The 13,796-nt window shown below is 38.3% G+C and overlaps 1 protein-coding gene across 4 annotated transcripts in view; it reads right to left on the bottom strand.

Annotated features, from left to right (window-relative positions):
- Positions 1-1,594: 1,594 nt before the first annotated feature.
- LOC132894163 (alpha-(1,6)-fucosyltransferase-like) overlaps positions 1,595-13,796 on the bottom strand; it is a 314,613-nt gene continuing 302,411 nt past the window's right edge. For all 4 annotated transcript variants that reach the window (XM_060933576.1, XM_060933577.1, XM_060933575.1 and 1 more), the window contains 3 exons: positions 10,245-10,421; positions 3,728-3,878; positions 1,595-2,896 (listed from right to left, as the gene is read on the bottom strand). In XM_060933576.1, coding sequence (XP_060789559.1) covers positions 2,564-2,896; positions 3,728-3,878; positions 10,245-10,421 — 661 coding nt within the window. In that variant the 3' untranslated portion in view covers positions 1,595-2,563. The remainder of the gene's footprint in view (positions 2,897-3,727; positions 3,879-10,244; positions 10,422-13,796) is intronic.

Here is a 13,796-nt window from a genome sequence, read left to right as displayed (position 1 = left end):
ATTTATACAAATCAAACCACAGTTACTTTCTATGGGCTTTTATACATTACATGTATGTCTATGATTGCAATTATAAGATCTCAGATCTCCAGATGGGAGAACCAAAGATAATTAATGAAAAAAATTCTCTTACTTTCCATGGAGAGCCCAGACGAGGGACCCCATTTTAACTGTTTGGTTTTGATTTGTCTGTACTGAACAAAGTTGAATTGATAAAGTAAGAGTGACCTCAAAATATACAAGTCCTCTGCTGTCCAGGATATTCTGCCTCATGGATATGCAGGAGTGACATTCACTGATGCAGACACAGCTGTTCAGAGATGTTTCTGTTTATTTTAAGTCAAGCATGAGCATATATTCACACATAAGGGTGTGGTGAGACAAACACGATCAATTCAAAACAAAATAAATACACGTTCTTCTAATTTGGTTAAGACATGGCGGCAAATAAATGACATGCATAGCAACAAAGGTGGGAGTTCAGAGCGCTACCAAATAAAGCATTGACCCTGAGAGCAGATACTAACACTATGCGCACGTGCACACAATTCCAACAGTTAGTGTACTGGTTGGAACATCCTGTGTGTTATGAAAAGCAAAGAAACGGGGTGTGCTGAATATTAATCTTTTCAACAATAAAGGGTCCAAAGAACATACTGAACATACTTATCCAGTTTTGTAGGATTGGTAATAACAAAATGAATTGTATGAAATGTCTGCTGAAAGCCAAATGGCTGAAGGTGGCCATGTTTTTTTTTTGTTATTGTTGTTTTTTAAGTCACCCAATGGTAAATAAAATCCAGTCACAGATTAACAGACTGATGTTGCACACCAAATTCTAGCTCAGTTGGACTTTTGGTTAGTGAGAAAAATTTTTTTCAACTTAATTCCCCTATCAATAACTATGGCTAAATCTTTGTAGACATCATCAGAGCCTTGTACTGCACACAAAGTTCAGCTATTTGAGCAAACCAGCTCCACCTCGTTAGAATTGACAGAATGTGGCAGCCAAATTGTTTAGAAATCTCAACAAGTCATTAGATCATTATTGAGATCATTAGAGTTTCACATTGTCCTGAGTGGTTTGACATCAATATTTTGAAGATTGGCTGAACATTGTAAGACGACCTTGCAAAAGTAGGTTTTGCATATCATGCAAATTATTGCACAGTCGAGTGGGTGAAGCTAAAAGGTTAGAGAATTTTTTTTTTATAGTTTAAGTAAAATAATCAAAGTAAGAAAAAAATTCACTGTCAACATTATTTTCAAAGAGATATGATTGTTTTTGTGTGCACAAATCAGTGCCCCTAGAGACCAATTTGAATGAGATTGCATAAGAGTGGTTCTGATGTTACAGTGATTTTGATGATGTTGCACAATCATGGCATAGCATGCTTCCTGCACCATTTAGCAAATTATTAAATATTATTATTTAATCTAATGGTCAAAAATGAGAACCGTGTCTCTAGAGAGATAACAGAAAAGCATTCACTCGATCATTGGGAGACTGCAATTTCAAATTCCAACAGTACCACAGCCTGAGCAGCAGATTGGCAAAAAAAAAAAAAGCTAGCCAAAGACATGCAAAAAGGTACAATGTCTGATCGAGTTTATTTGATCGGTTTAGAAAAGGCAATGTCCACACAAACATAAAATATTAAATCACTGTAGTACACTAAAATGTCACCACAATGATATTCCATTGTCATACTTATATTCATTCTTAGCTTCGTCATCATTAATTGTACTAATTATCTTTAATTTTAAGTTTACTGTCCTGTGTTTTTAGCTGTTGAGAATTACATTTAACATTAGAGAATCCTTTGAAAACATAGTGAACAGCAAGGAGTAGAAGGTCAGGAGTGTAATCCTCTGTAAGGCGCTGGAGTTTGCATCAAAGTTATGTAGCATTGTGTGATGCATCAGCTATTATTCTTAGGCATTAGGCACATTATTTGGATCCGTGTTCCACATGAGCAAAAACACAGAGATACACTGACATAATGCAATATAACTACTGTGAAATATTTTTAAAATCATGGTTTTAAAAGGACAAGACAACAAAGGAAAGTTAAAGCTTTTGTTTGGGGTGTGCACATTAATGTTCAGAGAACAGAAACAGAGGAGGAGAGGTGTATGACTAATGTAAAGATGAAGTCAGTGTTCATACTGGGGGGAAACATCACAGGAAAACAGTACACAAGCTCAAACTGGGTATTAAAATTTAGGATTTCTTGTTTTAAGCTGCCTGTAGTGCTGCTTTTTAAAATCATCTTCTCTGAAATGAACAAATGTGGTTGCCTTCATTTTAGTTGGAGGTTTAGGGAAAATACCTGCAGTTGCATGTTTGCTAATCCTGCTTGTCCAGTTTACACTTTTTTTTTTTTTTAACAATTCTAATGGCCCCTTTCAGGTCAAAGGTCAGACACACATGCACTCCGTCACGGTCTATCACACAGACACACACAAACACACAAAGTGCATTTTCCATCCAGGAGGTCTAGGCTTTCTTCATTATACTATATAAAGTATGAAATGTATTTCCCAGCATCTCTTGAGCCCTCTACTGTTTCTTAAGCAGCTTGTCAGCTTCATGGTAAGTGGGGTACTTCACTGTCTCAATTTTCTCCTTCACCTTGTAAGAGGGGTAGAGGCCAGTGCGACCAGTCTTGCGGTTGATGCCCTTAGAGTAGCCATCCCAGTGGTTGCCAGCCACTCCAATAACATCTCCAGGCTCCAAAAGAATCTCTCCTTGGCCACGGGGCTCATGTGCATAAATAGCCACTTGATTGTGTGCATTCTGCCCCCCGAAGTAGTAGATATCATCCAGTGAGTAGAAGTAGGATGAGGCATCTGGGTGCAGTGTCTGCATGATCTCGTAGGCCACACGACACACCTTTTTATGTGAGAGAAGTAGTTTGGGGGAATGCTATGTCAGGAACTACAGTATACCTGTCAAAAGTTTGGACACACCTACTGATTCATAGGTTTTTCTGTACTTTGATTATTTTCTACATTGTAGATCAACACTGAAGACATCAAAACTATGAAATAAAATTTGCTTAACTCACTCATGAAGTACGTATACATTCACCACTTGAAAATAAACTTCATACCTTCATGCCACTGTAATATTCTTTTTATTATATAGACACAACCACAAAAAATACGCAAGTTAATCAAAATAATTTTAATTTTGAACCGGTATGCCATTTTGACAACGCGTGTCAAGTCTGTGGGAAAACATTGGAAGTGACATCAATATCCTCACAAGTGAACATATTGGAAAATGTGTTATTCAGGTCCAGGATGTATTTCATATGAAAAATATGAGTTTTTCAGCATGAGAAGATAAACTTTATATCTTCAGGCAAACATGTGATTTTCTTTTTATGACATAGACACATTCAACAAAACTTGTCAAAAGTTAATTCATAAAATTTCTTGCCTTCTTAATGTGTTTGACATCAAACAGTACATAACCCTATTCCACAACTGTAATAATCCATATTATGTCAAGAATCGCTCAACTAAGAGAAACAAGTTCATCGTTACTATAAGTAATCCATGAAGTATCGTACATTAAGTGCCTTTATTTTTATTAATTAAAAGTAAAACCACTGAATTAGAAGGTGTCCAAACTTTTGAGTAGTACTGTATATACTATACTGTATATACACATGTGTCAGAACTTAAAAATTAATTAATTAAGGAAATAGTTGTGTACCTGGGAGGAGAAAGTGCAGACCAAGAAGCTGGTCTGGGACAGGAAGTGGATGTCAAGGATCACTCCTCTTAATGAGTTCTCAGTGTAGCGGTTGTGTAGGCCAGCTGACCAGGAGATGGAATTATCGCTGATGAACTCGTAATCTGGATACCTGATGCACAGTGTAGTATATGGGCCACATTCAGTATATGGGCCATTCCATGAGAAGTAGTGCTTGAAAGTATGTGAACCCTTTAGAATTTTCTATATTTCTGCATAAATATGACTGAAAACATCATCAGATTTTCACACAAGTCCTAAAAGTAGATAAAGAGAACCCAGTTAAACAAATGAGACAAAAATATTATACTTGGTCATTTATTTATTGAGGAAAATGATCCAATGTTACATATCTGTGAGTGGCAAAAGTATGTGAACCTCTAGGATTAGCAGTTAATTTGAAGGTGAAATTAGAGTCAGGTGTTTTCAATCAATGGGATGACAATCAGGTGTGAGTGGGCACCCTGTTTTATTTCAAGAACAGGGATCTATCAAAGTCTGATCTTCACAACACGTTTGTGGAAGTGTATCATGGCACGAACAAAGGAGATTTCTGAGGACCTCAGAAAAAGCGTTGTTGATGCTCATCAGGCTGGAAAAGGTTACAAAACCATCTCTAAAGAGTTTGGACTCCACCAATCCACAGTCAGACAGATTGTGTACAAATGAAGGAAATTCAAGACCGTTGTTACCCTCCCCAGGAGTGGCTGACCAACAAAGATCACTAAGAGCAAGGCATGTAATAGTCAGCAAGGTCACAAAGGACCCCAGGGTAACTTCTAAGCAACTGAAGGCCTCTCTCACATTGGCTAATGTTAATGTTCATGAGTCCACCATCAGGAAAACACTGAACAACAATGGTGTGCTTGGCAGGGTTGCAAGGAGAAAGCCACCGCTCTCCAAAAAGAACATTGCTGCTTGTCTGCAGTTTGCTAAAGATCACGTGGACAAGCCAGAAGGCTACTGGAAAAATGTTTTGTGGACGGATGAGACCAAAATAGAACTTTTTGGTTTAAATGAGAAGCGTTCTGTTTGGAGAAAGGAAAACACTGCATTCCAGCATAAGAACCTTATCCCATCTGTGAAACATGGTGATGGTAGTATCATGGTTTGGGCCTGTTTTGCTGCATCTGGGCCAGGACGGCTTGCCATCATTAATGGAACAATGAATTCTGAATTATACCAGCGAATTCTAAAGGAAAATGTCAGGACATCTGTCCATGAACTGAATCTCAAGAGAAGGTGGGTCATGCAGCAAGACAACGACCCTAAGCACACAAGTCGTTCTACCAAAGAATGGTTAAAGAAGAATAAAGTTAATGTTTTGGAATGACCAAGTCAAAGTCCTGACCTTAATCCAATGGAAATGTTGTGGAAGGACCTGAAGCGAGCAGTTCATGTGAGGAAACCCACCAACATCCCAGAGTTGAAGCTGTTCTGTACGGAGGAATGGGCTAAAATTCCTCCAAGCCGGTGTGCAGGACTGATCAACAGTTACCGGAAATGTTTAGTTGCAGTTATTGCTGCACAAGGGGGTCACACCAGAGACTGAAAGCAAAGGTTCACATACTTTTGACACTCACAGATAAGTAATATTGGATGATTTTCCTCAATAAATAAATGACCAAGTATAATATTCTTGTCTCATTTGTTTAACTGGGTTCTCTTTATCTACTTTTAGGACTTGTGTGAAAATCTGATGATGTTTTAGGTCATATTTATGTAGAAATATGGAAAATTCTAAAGGGTTCACAAACTTTCAGGCACCACTGTATAAATGTATATTAGCAAGGAAATTTAACATTGCAGTGAATATTGTTAAATATTATAATTAATGAAAGACAAAAACATGATGAAGGCTGTTGGGTTTTGCTGCAAAAATAAGCAAGTGTGACAACCAAACTCTCCTGAAGAACTGTGGCTGGTTCTGCAAGACGCTAAGTAAAACTTATCAGCTAATTTTCTTATAAAACTGCAGAAATTGTACCTGAGACTACTATTTTTTTATAGCAAAGGGTCATCACACCAAATATTGACTTTGTTTCATTTATTACTATTTATATCTCTATCACTTTATGAAAATATAGAAAAAAATAGCAGTTTCAGGTACAATGTGTGTTGTAAGGGAATTAGCTGGCAAATTTTACTAAGCATGTTCCAGAACCAGCCACACTTCTTCTTTAGACTGAAACTGTTGCACTTGCTTTTTATTTTTGCAGCAAACCCCAGCAGCCTTCATTATGTTTTTTGCCAGAAAAGTGGATTGTTATAATACGCTGCTTTCTTTACTGACATACAAACAATTTTTTGTAATATTTAATTCTTTGTTGAAAAATTAATGTTTGGAAATCAAAAATGTTTTTGTACTGACTGCATAATGTAGAAGTTATAAAATAAAAATCTATAACAATGTTTGTACCAAAAAAAAATAGGGTGCCTAAGACTTTTGTAAAGTACTATACCCAGGATGATTTCAGTGTCAGCCTGTTCCTAACTCCTGTAAAATCAATGTTTTTCAAAATTTCCCCATTAATTTGTGCTGGAAATTGGGACATTACTTACCATACCTACTAAAGTAGGTAGGTAGGAAGATAGGTAGGTTTGTTTGTTTGTTTGTTTGTTTATTATTAATTACCCTTTTCTGTAATAAAGGTCTTTTCATTTTAGTACTTACTAGTTATCTATGGGAATGGTTGTTCAGGGTTACAGATCTTTTAAAAGGCACTGCAAATGTAGCCACGTATGTCTGCATGGGTTACATTCAATCTGTTTTAATAATAATAATAAAAAAGTTTACTTTAGTCAAAACAATAATTCATTCAGTCAGTCAAGCACAATCAAAATTACCAGAACTTACGATTATAAATCAAATCAACATGTTAAGGTCTGTAGTTTTATCGTGTCCTGTTTTGGGTATGTTTAGCTCAAAACAGCTGTAACCTTTTTCCTAAGCTTTGAATTTCCCACTAGTCCCCACATTCAAGTATGATGTGCATCACCTGAGAGTATTTAACAGCTCCCCTACGATAATCATTCAACATGATGGATTGTACGCGTTTTGAGAAGCTGTGATATTTGTGTCCAAGTAAGTTACGTTTCATAACTTGGTTACATCTGAACAGAAACAAACCCCCCTTCATTTAATACAAGGGGAATATCACATTCATCATAATAACAAAATTAGAATCCATGCAGAACTTTTTGATAGGTGACCAATTGATTCCTGACCTGTCAGTGGTGCTTGCCATTCATTTTGCATGTTGGGAGATATGAACATACTATTGCATATCAAATAGAATATCGTGAAAAGTTAAATATTTTCTATCAGTTATTTAAGAACAAAGTGTGATAAAAATTAAGGAAAAGAGCATGATGTTTCTGTGTCACTCAGACACTAATCAAGCGAGTCTTCGTAAGCTAAGTCAACGTCAACACATATAGGGATAGATTAGCATAATGCTAAACAAAAAGTTTAGGCCGTAGGGAGTCCGACTGCACGTTGAGAGTTGGTCTTCTTTCACAAATGTAGAGCATTTCGGACAATGAGCAGTCAAATTTATTCTGACACTTTAAGACAACGTTCTTGTTAATGTCTTTAGGTGCAATACTGTGTGCCATCCTATAGTGTTTAATGATGTATGAAGCCTGTGTGCTCTTTGATATGCTCATGCAAGTGTCTAAAGGTATAACCTATATAACTGTCATCAAAAGAGTCACATTTAAAACTATATACCACCTGTTGCTGATTTATAAATCGGTGGTGTTTCCTCTTGCAGCTTTAGCGCATCATTGAATTTATGGCTCACAAATACAGGTTGGATTCTAGTATTTATCTTGTTACCTAGGTTTTGTAATTTCCTTCTGATGATGTTAGCTGAACATTGGTCCTTGAATGCTGTGGTGATTCTGATGTTGTCTGGTTCTTTAGCTTCTGATGTACAAAATTTAGAATTGACAAATCCTTTGATGGTATTGTCAATTAAGGCTTGTGGGTACTTCAGGCATAGGACCACTTTCCTTAAACGGTCACATTCATCGTTAAAATAGGACCATGAGGACAACAATCGATAGATTCTGTCCAGCATTGTTTTAAATCAGCCATGTTTATAGCGGTCGTCAACGTGACTTTTGTAGTGTGTTTGTTGGCTTGATGCACACTTTAGGCTACATCCACACGACAACGGCAACGAGATTTTATTAAAAAAAATATTGCGTCCACATGGGCAACGGATCAGTAAAATATCAGGTACATATGGCAACGCAACGCTTGCTGAAAACGATGCAATACACATGCCACACCTCTAGGGGCGCTGTAAGACAGTCCCATCGGAGACACCAGAACAATAGAAGAAGTAGACGCATGCGCATAAACCCCTTCTTCTACCCGGTGTGAAGCACTGTCAGGAACAAACACACAACAAGAAGAAGATGGCTGCGACTACGCGAGGAAATCGTGCCTTCTGTGTGTACAAATTAGTTTTATTAGTGTGCATAGTTTTATATAACTTAATTTTCTTATTGTGTGTGAACATTTTGAAAAGCATTTTTATATAATTTATATAACTTTTTATATTGTGTGAACATTTTGAAAAGTAGTCTTATCCAATAAAAAAAAGAAATTCAAGAAATGGTTCAGTTACTTGTTTATTTAAAAGTTGTATACAAAAGTGAATGCAATGCAGTGGTTCATACAAAACAGCGAGAGTGCTGCTTGTTCTAGTCATGTGGTTGTGACGTCATCGTAAACAAATCCATTCTACTCATCCAGACGACTTCGCAACGGCGCCGTTGCCAGATTTTTCCACTCTGGAACCCGTTCTCGTTTTGGGTGCCCCAAAACGCTGGTGCCGTGTGGACGCCAGGCCGAAACGATAAACAATTTTATCAGATTCACCTGAATCCGTTGCCGTGTGGACGGGGCCTTAGTTTCAATGTGACAGGACTTACTGAGAAGTTGTAAGCCAAGAAAGGGAAGCATGCCATCTTTCTCAATTTCCATGGTGAAAGAGGCATGGCACTGATTTAGGACCTCCAGAAATTTAGAGGCTTCCATTACTACTATGGTGTCATCAACATACCTCAGATAGTATTCTGGCATTTGACCTTCTTGATGAAGAATATTCTCGATTGAACACAAATACATTGCCTAGAAGAGGCCCAAGTGGGGAACCCATAGCAATGCCGTCAATCTACTCATATAGTGTTCCATTAAATTAGAACAGTTGGTGTTTATTTGCTATGCTAAGAAGATTGACGAGGTCCACTCTACTTAATTGTAAGCCATACATGTCATTCAACCAGTTTCCTTCAAATGCTTTGTTTACAAGAATCTGTATAGTTTCATCCAACGGAATGTTGGTGAAAAATGAAGCAACATCATATGATACTAGTACATCTCCAATATTGATTGTTAGAGTGCGGATTTCATCTGCAAACTTGAAGATATCATGAATTGTGTATTGATTGGAGGACAATAGTTTTAACCTCTCTTTGAGCCAATTAGCCAGCCATGTCCTCTGCTGTTGGGTGGTCTGCTTCAGAGGAAGACGTGGTGGTCAACTGAATACTCACTGCTATCAGTCCTGTGAACTTCGCACAGACCGACAAAAGTGATGATGTAGGTGGAGAGCTCACAGGATAGAAGGGTGGCTGCACCAGTGTGGAGATGGCTGAGGATGATCCAAGTTGTGATGCAGATGGTGTGCCTCATATCCATGAGTCGTAGTCCGTTGTTGAGAACCAAGGGTCAATTCCTTTGAAGGTCAGTCCGGTTATCTCTGGTAGGTGTTGTAACATGGAAGGGTTCATCTGGCCGGGGTGTTAACCTGACACAGACTAGCCAGGTGGTGGGACTGCCACCTTAATACCCAGCCATGGGGTGTCCTGGCCCACTGTCATGGACTGGGGGTAAGATTGAACTACTCTTCGTCTTGCCTCTTCCCTTTGACCAATCTGGCTTGGGTGGCCCTACCAGGAGCAATAGCTCCCACCAGAATAGCTCTCAGGATCATCAAGATACACAAGGCCCTCCACCACAACAAGGTGGTAGTCTTCAGTGTATGACAAAAACAAAATAATTGGCCTTCCCATCCAATACTTTCAGTGGAGACTGCACATGTGTATTTTTAATAAGGAAATTTAAAAACAAACAAAAAACTCAAAAATGTTATGTCTGGAAATACAAAATGTTTTTTGCTGATCCAGTAATAGAGATGCCATAACATATGCTTCCACAATACACTAAATGATGACAATAAAATTGGAGAACAATTAGTGTTTTATTTCGCAATCACACTCAACTAAATGCTAAACTCTGAAGTTGAGAAACCAGGGTATTGAATGTTTAAAAAAATCTTCCTGGAATTTTAGAAGTTAATTCCTGATGTAAATAAGTATCTCATTATCTTAATACTTCTCTTTGTTGCCAAAAATACAAATTCTGTGACTCTGCATATCACTCTGATATTTGCATACATACTTAGACTTGGCCTCCTGCAGTAGTGAAGGGTCATCAGTGGCCAGGTAAACACGTTTCTTGTCAATGTGCATGCGGCGTGCCAGGCTCTGGAACTGGTCCTCTACATGCAGCATGTACTCCTCTATGGGATGGAATGCAGCTTCTGTGCCCACCTTATCTGTCCTGCGCACATGCACTCTGCAAAAGATAAACATCTGATTTAGATATATGGTGAGAGTCCAGTCGGAAGCATAACGAATGTATGAATGAACAAACAATTTAAGAAAGTAAAGTAATTTAAAGTAAAGGGAAAAGGGTAGTTATTTATTATCATTATGGCCTTTCTTCCGCAATTATTTATTTTTTCCCAGAGAATGCCAAAGACAGCAAGTTTTTTCCTTCCCATGCAAAGAGCAATCGGAGGCCATCCACATCGGATCTGCCTGAATATCAACAGATCTTCGATTAATGTACGCAAACCATTTATCATAGCACACATTCAGCTTGTTCAATGTGTTGAGTGCAGGATGTTAAGTCATTCTTCCTCTGTCATTAGTAATAGCTTTATTTGTGGTAAGTGTATATTAGTTAGGTCTCTGACAGAGAATATTACAGCTTTAGAGGTGCACACCCAGACTCTAGAGGAGGTTAGTGAGAACAAGAGCAGTGTAGTTTCTGCAGAGGAAAGTCTGGATGCTCCAGCATTACAGCCCTCACAGTGGGGCAAATGGGTGATGACTTGGCAGCATAATCACAGAGCCAAGGCTCTCCTACAGGAGCACCACTCCTCTCTGCTTCATGTGCCTAACAGGTTTACTCTCCTCAGTGAAGCACCCGCTGAGAAACCTGAAAGAGCTCTGGTTATAGGAGACCCTATCTTAAGGCAAGTGAAATTAGCTCAGCCTTTAGGAGCACCAGCAACTTGACAGGTGTGTAGGAGCCAGGATGCAAGACATAGCAGGTAATCTTAGGGTCTTAGGTGAGCATAGGTTTCAGAGATAGTTGTTCATGTAGGAGCGAACAATATATGCCTTTGTCAGTCTGATGTTACTAAGAGTAACTATGTAGAGGTATTTAAATTTCATTTTTTCATTTTTATTCGGAATCACGATTAGCACTTGTTATAAACAAGGCTATTCTTCCTGGTGTCCAATCTTCTCACATCACAACATTAAACAAATCATACATATACATACAATACACATACACAATACATTACAACATACAATACACTACAAACCAAACACACAATAGTTCACATATTTGAATCAAGTACAATAAAAATTCATAAATCTGCTCATTTCTACAACCCTGATTCCAAAAAAAAGGTGGGACAAAGTACAAATTGTAAATAAAAACAGAATGCAATGATGTGGAAGTTTCAAAATTCCATATTTTATTCAGAATAGAACATAGATGACATATCAAATGTTTAAACTGAGAAAATGTATCATTTAAAGAGAAAAAAATAGGTGATTCTAAATTTCATGACAACACCACATCTCAAAAAAGTTAGGACAAGGCCATGTTTACCACTGTGAGACATCCCCTTTTCTCTTTACAACAGTCTGTAAACGTCTGGGGACTGAGGAGACAAGTTGCTCAAGTTTAGGGATAGGAATGTTAACCCATTCTTGTCTAATGTAGGATTCTAGTTGCTCAACTGTCTTAGGTCTTTTTTGTCATATCTTCCATTTTATGATGCGCCAAATGTTTTCTATGGGTGAAAGATCTGGACTGCAGGCTGGCCAGTTCAGTACCCGGACCCTTCTTCTACGCAGCCATGATGCTGTAATTGATGCAGTATGTGGTTTGGCATTGTCATGTTGGAAAATGCAAGGTCTTCCCTGAAAGAGAGCATGGGATGGGAGCATATGTTGCTCTAGAACCTGGATATACCTTTCAGCATTGATGGTGTCTTTCCAGATGTGTAAGCTGCCCATGCCCCACACACTAATGCAACCCCATACCATCAGAGATGCAGGCTTCTGAACTGAGCACTGACAACAACTTGGGTCGTCCTTCTCCTCTTTAGTCCGAATGACACGGCGTCCCTGATTTCCATAAAGGACTTCGAATTTTGATTCGTCTGACCACAGAACAGTTTTCCACTTTGCCACAGTCCATTTTAAATGAGCCTTGGCCCAGAGAAGACATTTGCGCTTCTAGATCATGTTTAGATACGGCTTCTTCTTTGAACTATAGAGTTTTAGCTGGCAACGGTGGATGGCAAGGTGAATTGTGTTCACAGATAATGTTCTCTGGAAATATTCCTGAGCCCATTTTGTGATTTCCAATACAGAAGCATGCCTGTATGTAATGCAGTGCCGTCTAAGGGCCCAAAGATCACGGGCACCCAGTATGGTTTTCCGGCCTTGACCCTTACGCACAGAGATTCTTCCAGATTCTCTGAATCTTTTGATGATATTATGCACTGTCAATGATATGTTCAAACTCTTTGCAATTTTACACTGTCGAACTCCTTTCTGATATTGCTCCACTATTTGTCGGCGCAGAATTAGGGGGATTGGTGATCCTCTTCCCATCTTTACTTCTGAGAGTCACTGCCACTCCAAGATGCTCTTTTTATACCCAGTCATGTTAATGACCTATTGCCAATTGACCTAATGAGTTGCAATTTGGTCCTCCAGCTGTTCCTTTTTTGTACCTTTAACTTTTCCAGCCTCTTATTGCCCCTGTCCCAACTTTTTTGAGATGTGTTGCTGTCATGAAATTTCAAATGAGCCAATATTTGGCATGAAATTTCAAAATGTCTCACTTTCGACATTTGATATGTTGTCTATGTTCTATTGTGAATACAATATCAGTTTTTGAGATTTGTAAATTATTGCATTCCGTTTTTATTTACAATTTGTACTTTGTCCCAACTTTTTTGGAATCGGGGTTGTAATATACATTACCATGGGTTTCTCTCCACTTTCCATATTACCTTTTCTCCAAATCAAATAATAAAAAAACAAACACCACCAAAAGAAAGAAGTAAGTTTGAGAGTGACCTGAGGATGCAGACACCCAGCCCCCAACACATGCCCACCTACACCCCCCAACAGCGGAGGGTCCCTTGTAGAATGGCACCAGTGAACACACGCCAGACACCTGCACCCCGAGACACCCCCCACTCCCACTCCTCACTTCCAAAAACATAAATCATAATACAAACTCAATAAAACAATAAACAATACAGTCCATTTTTATCATACTCAGTAATATTTTGGACTTCCCACAACAAAATTATAATTCATGAAATCCCACAAGGTATTGTTTTATCAGCATCTTAAATCTTTCCCTAGTATTCTCATGCACAATATACACTGGCAATGAGTTCCACCTCTCCATCGCTCTATATATGACTGTCTTCTGAATACTACATGTATTGGCTCTGGGCAATATAAACCTTCCATCAGTTGCATATCGCGTTTGATATTCATGTTGAACAAAATTAAGCAGTAACCTTTTATACAGTATTCTTGGGGACTGTGTTAACATAATATTCCTCAAAAAGGTTAACAAAACATAAGACCTCAGTCTTACAGTTAACCATTTCATTCGATT

The sequence above is a fragment of the Neoarius graeffei genome, chromosome 11 (assembly GCF_027579695.1).
Source record: "Neoarius graeffei isolate fNeoGra1 chromosome 11, fNeoGra1.pri, whole genome shotgun sequence".
Classification (NCBI taxonomy): Eukaryota; Metazoa; Chordata; class Actinopteri; order Siluriformes; family Ariidae; genus Neoarius; species Neoarius graeffei.
Note: the sequence above shows the minus strand (reverse complement) of the source record. Positions and strands in the feature narration are given on the sequence as shown.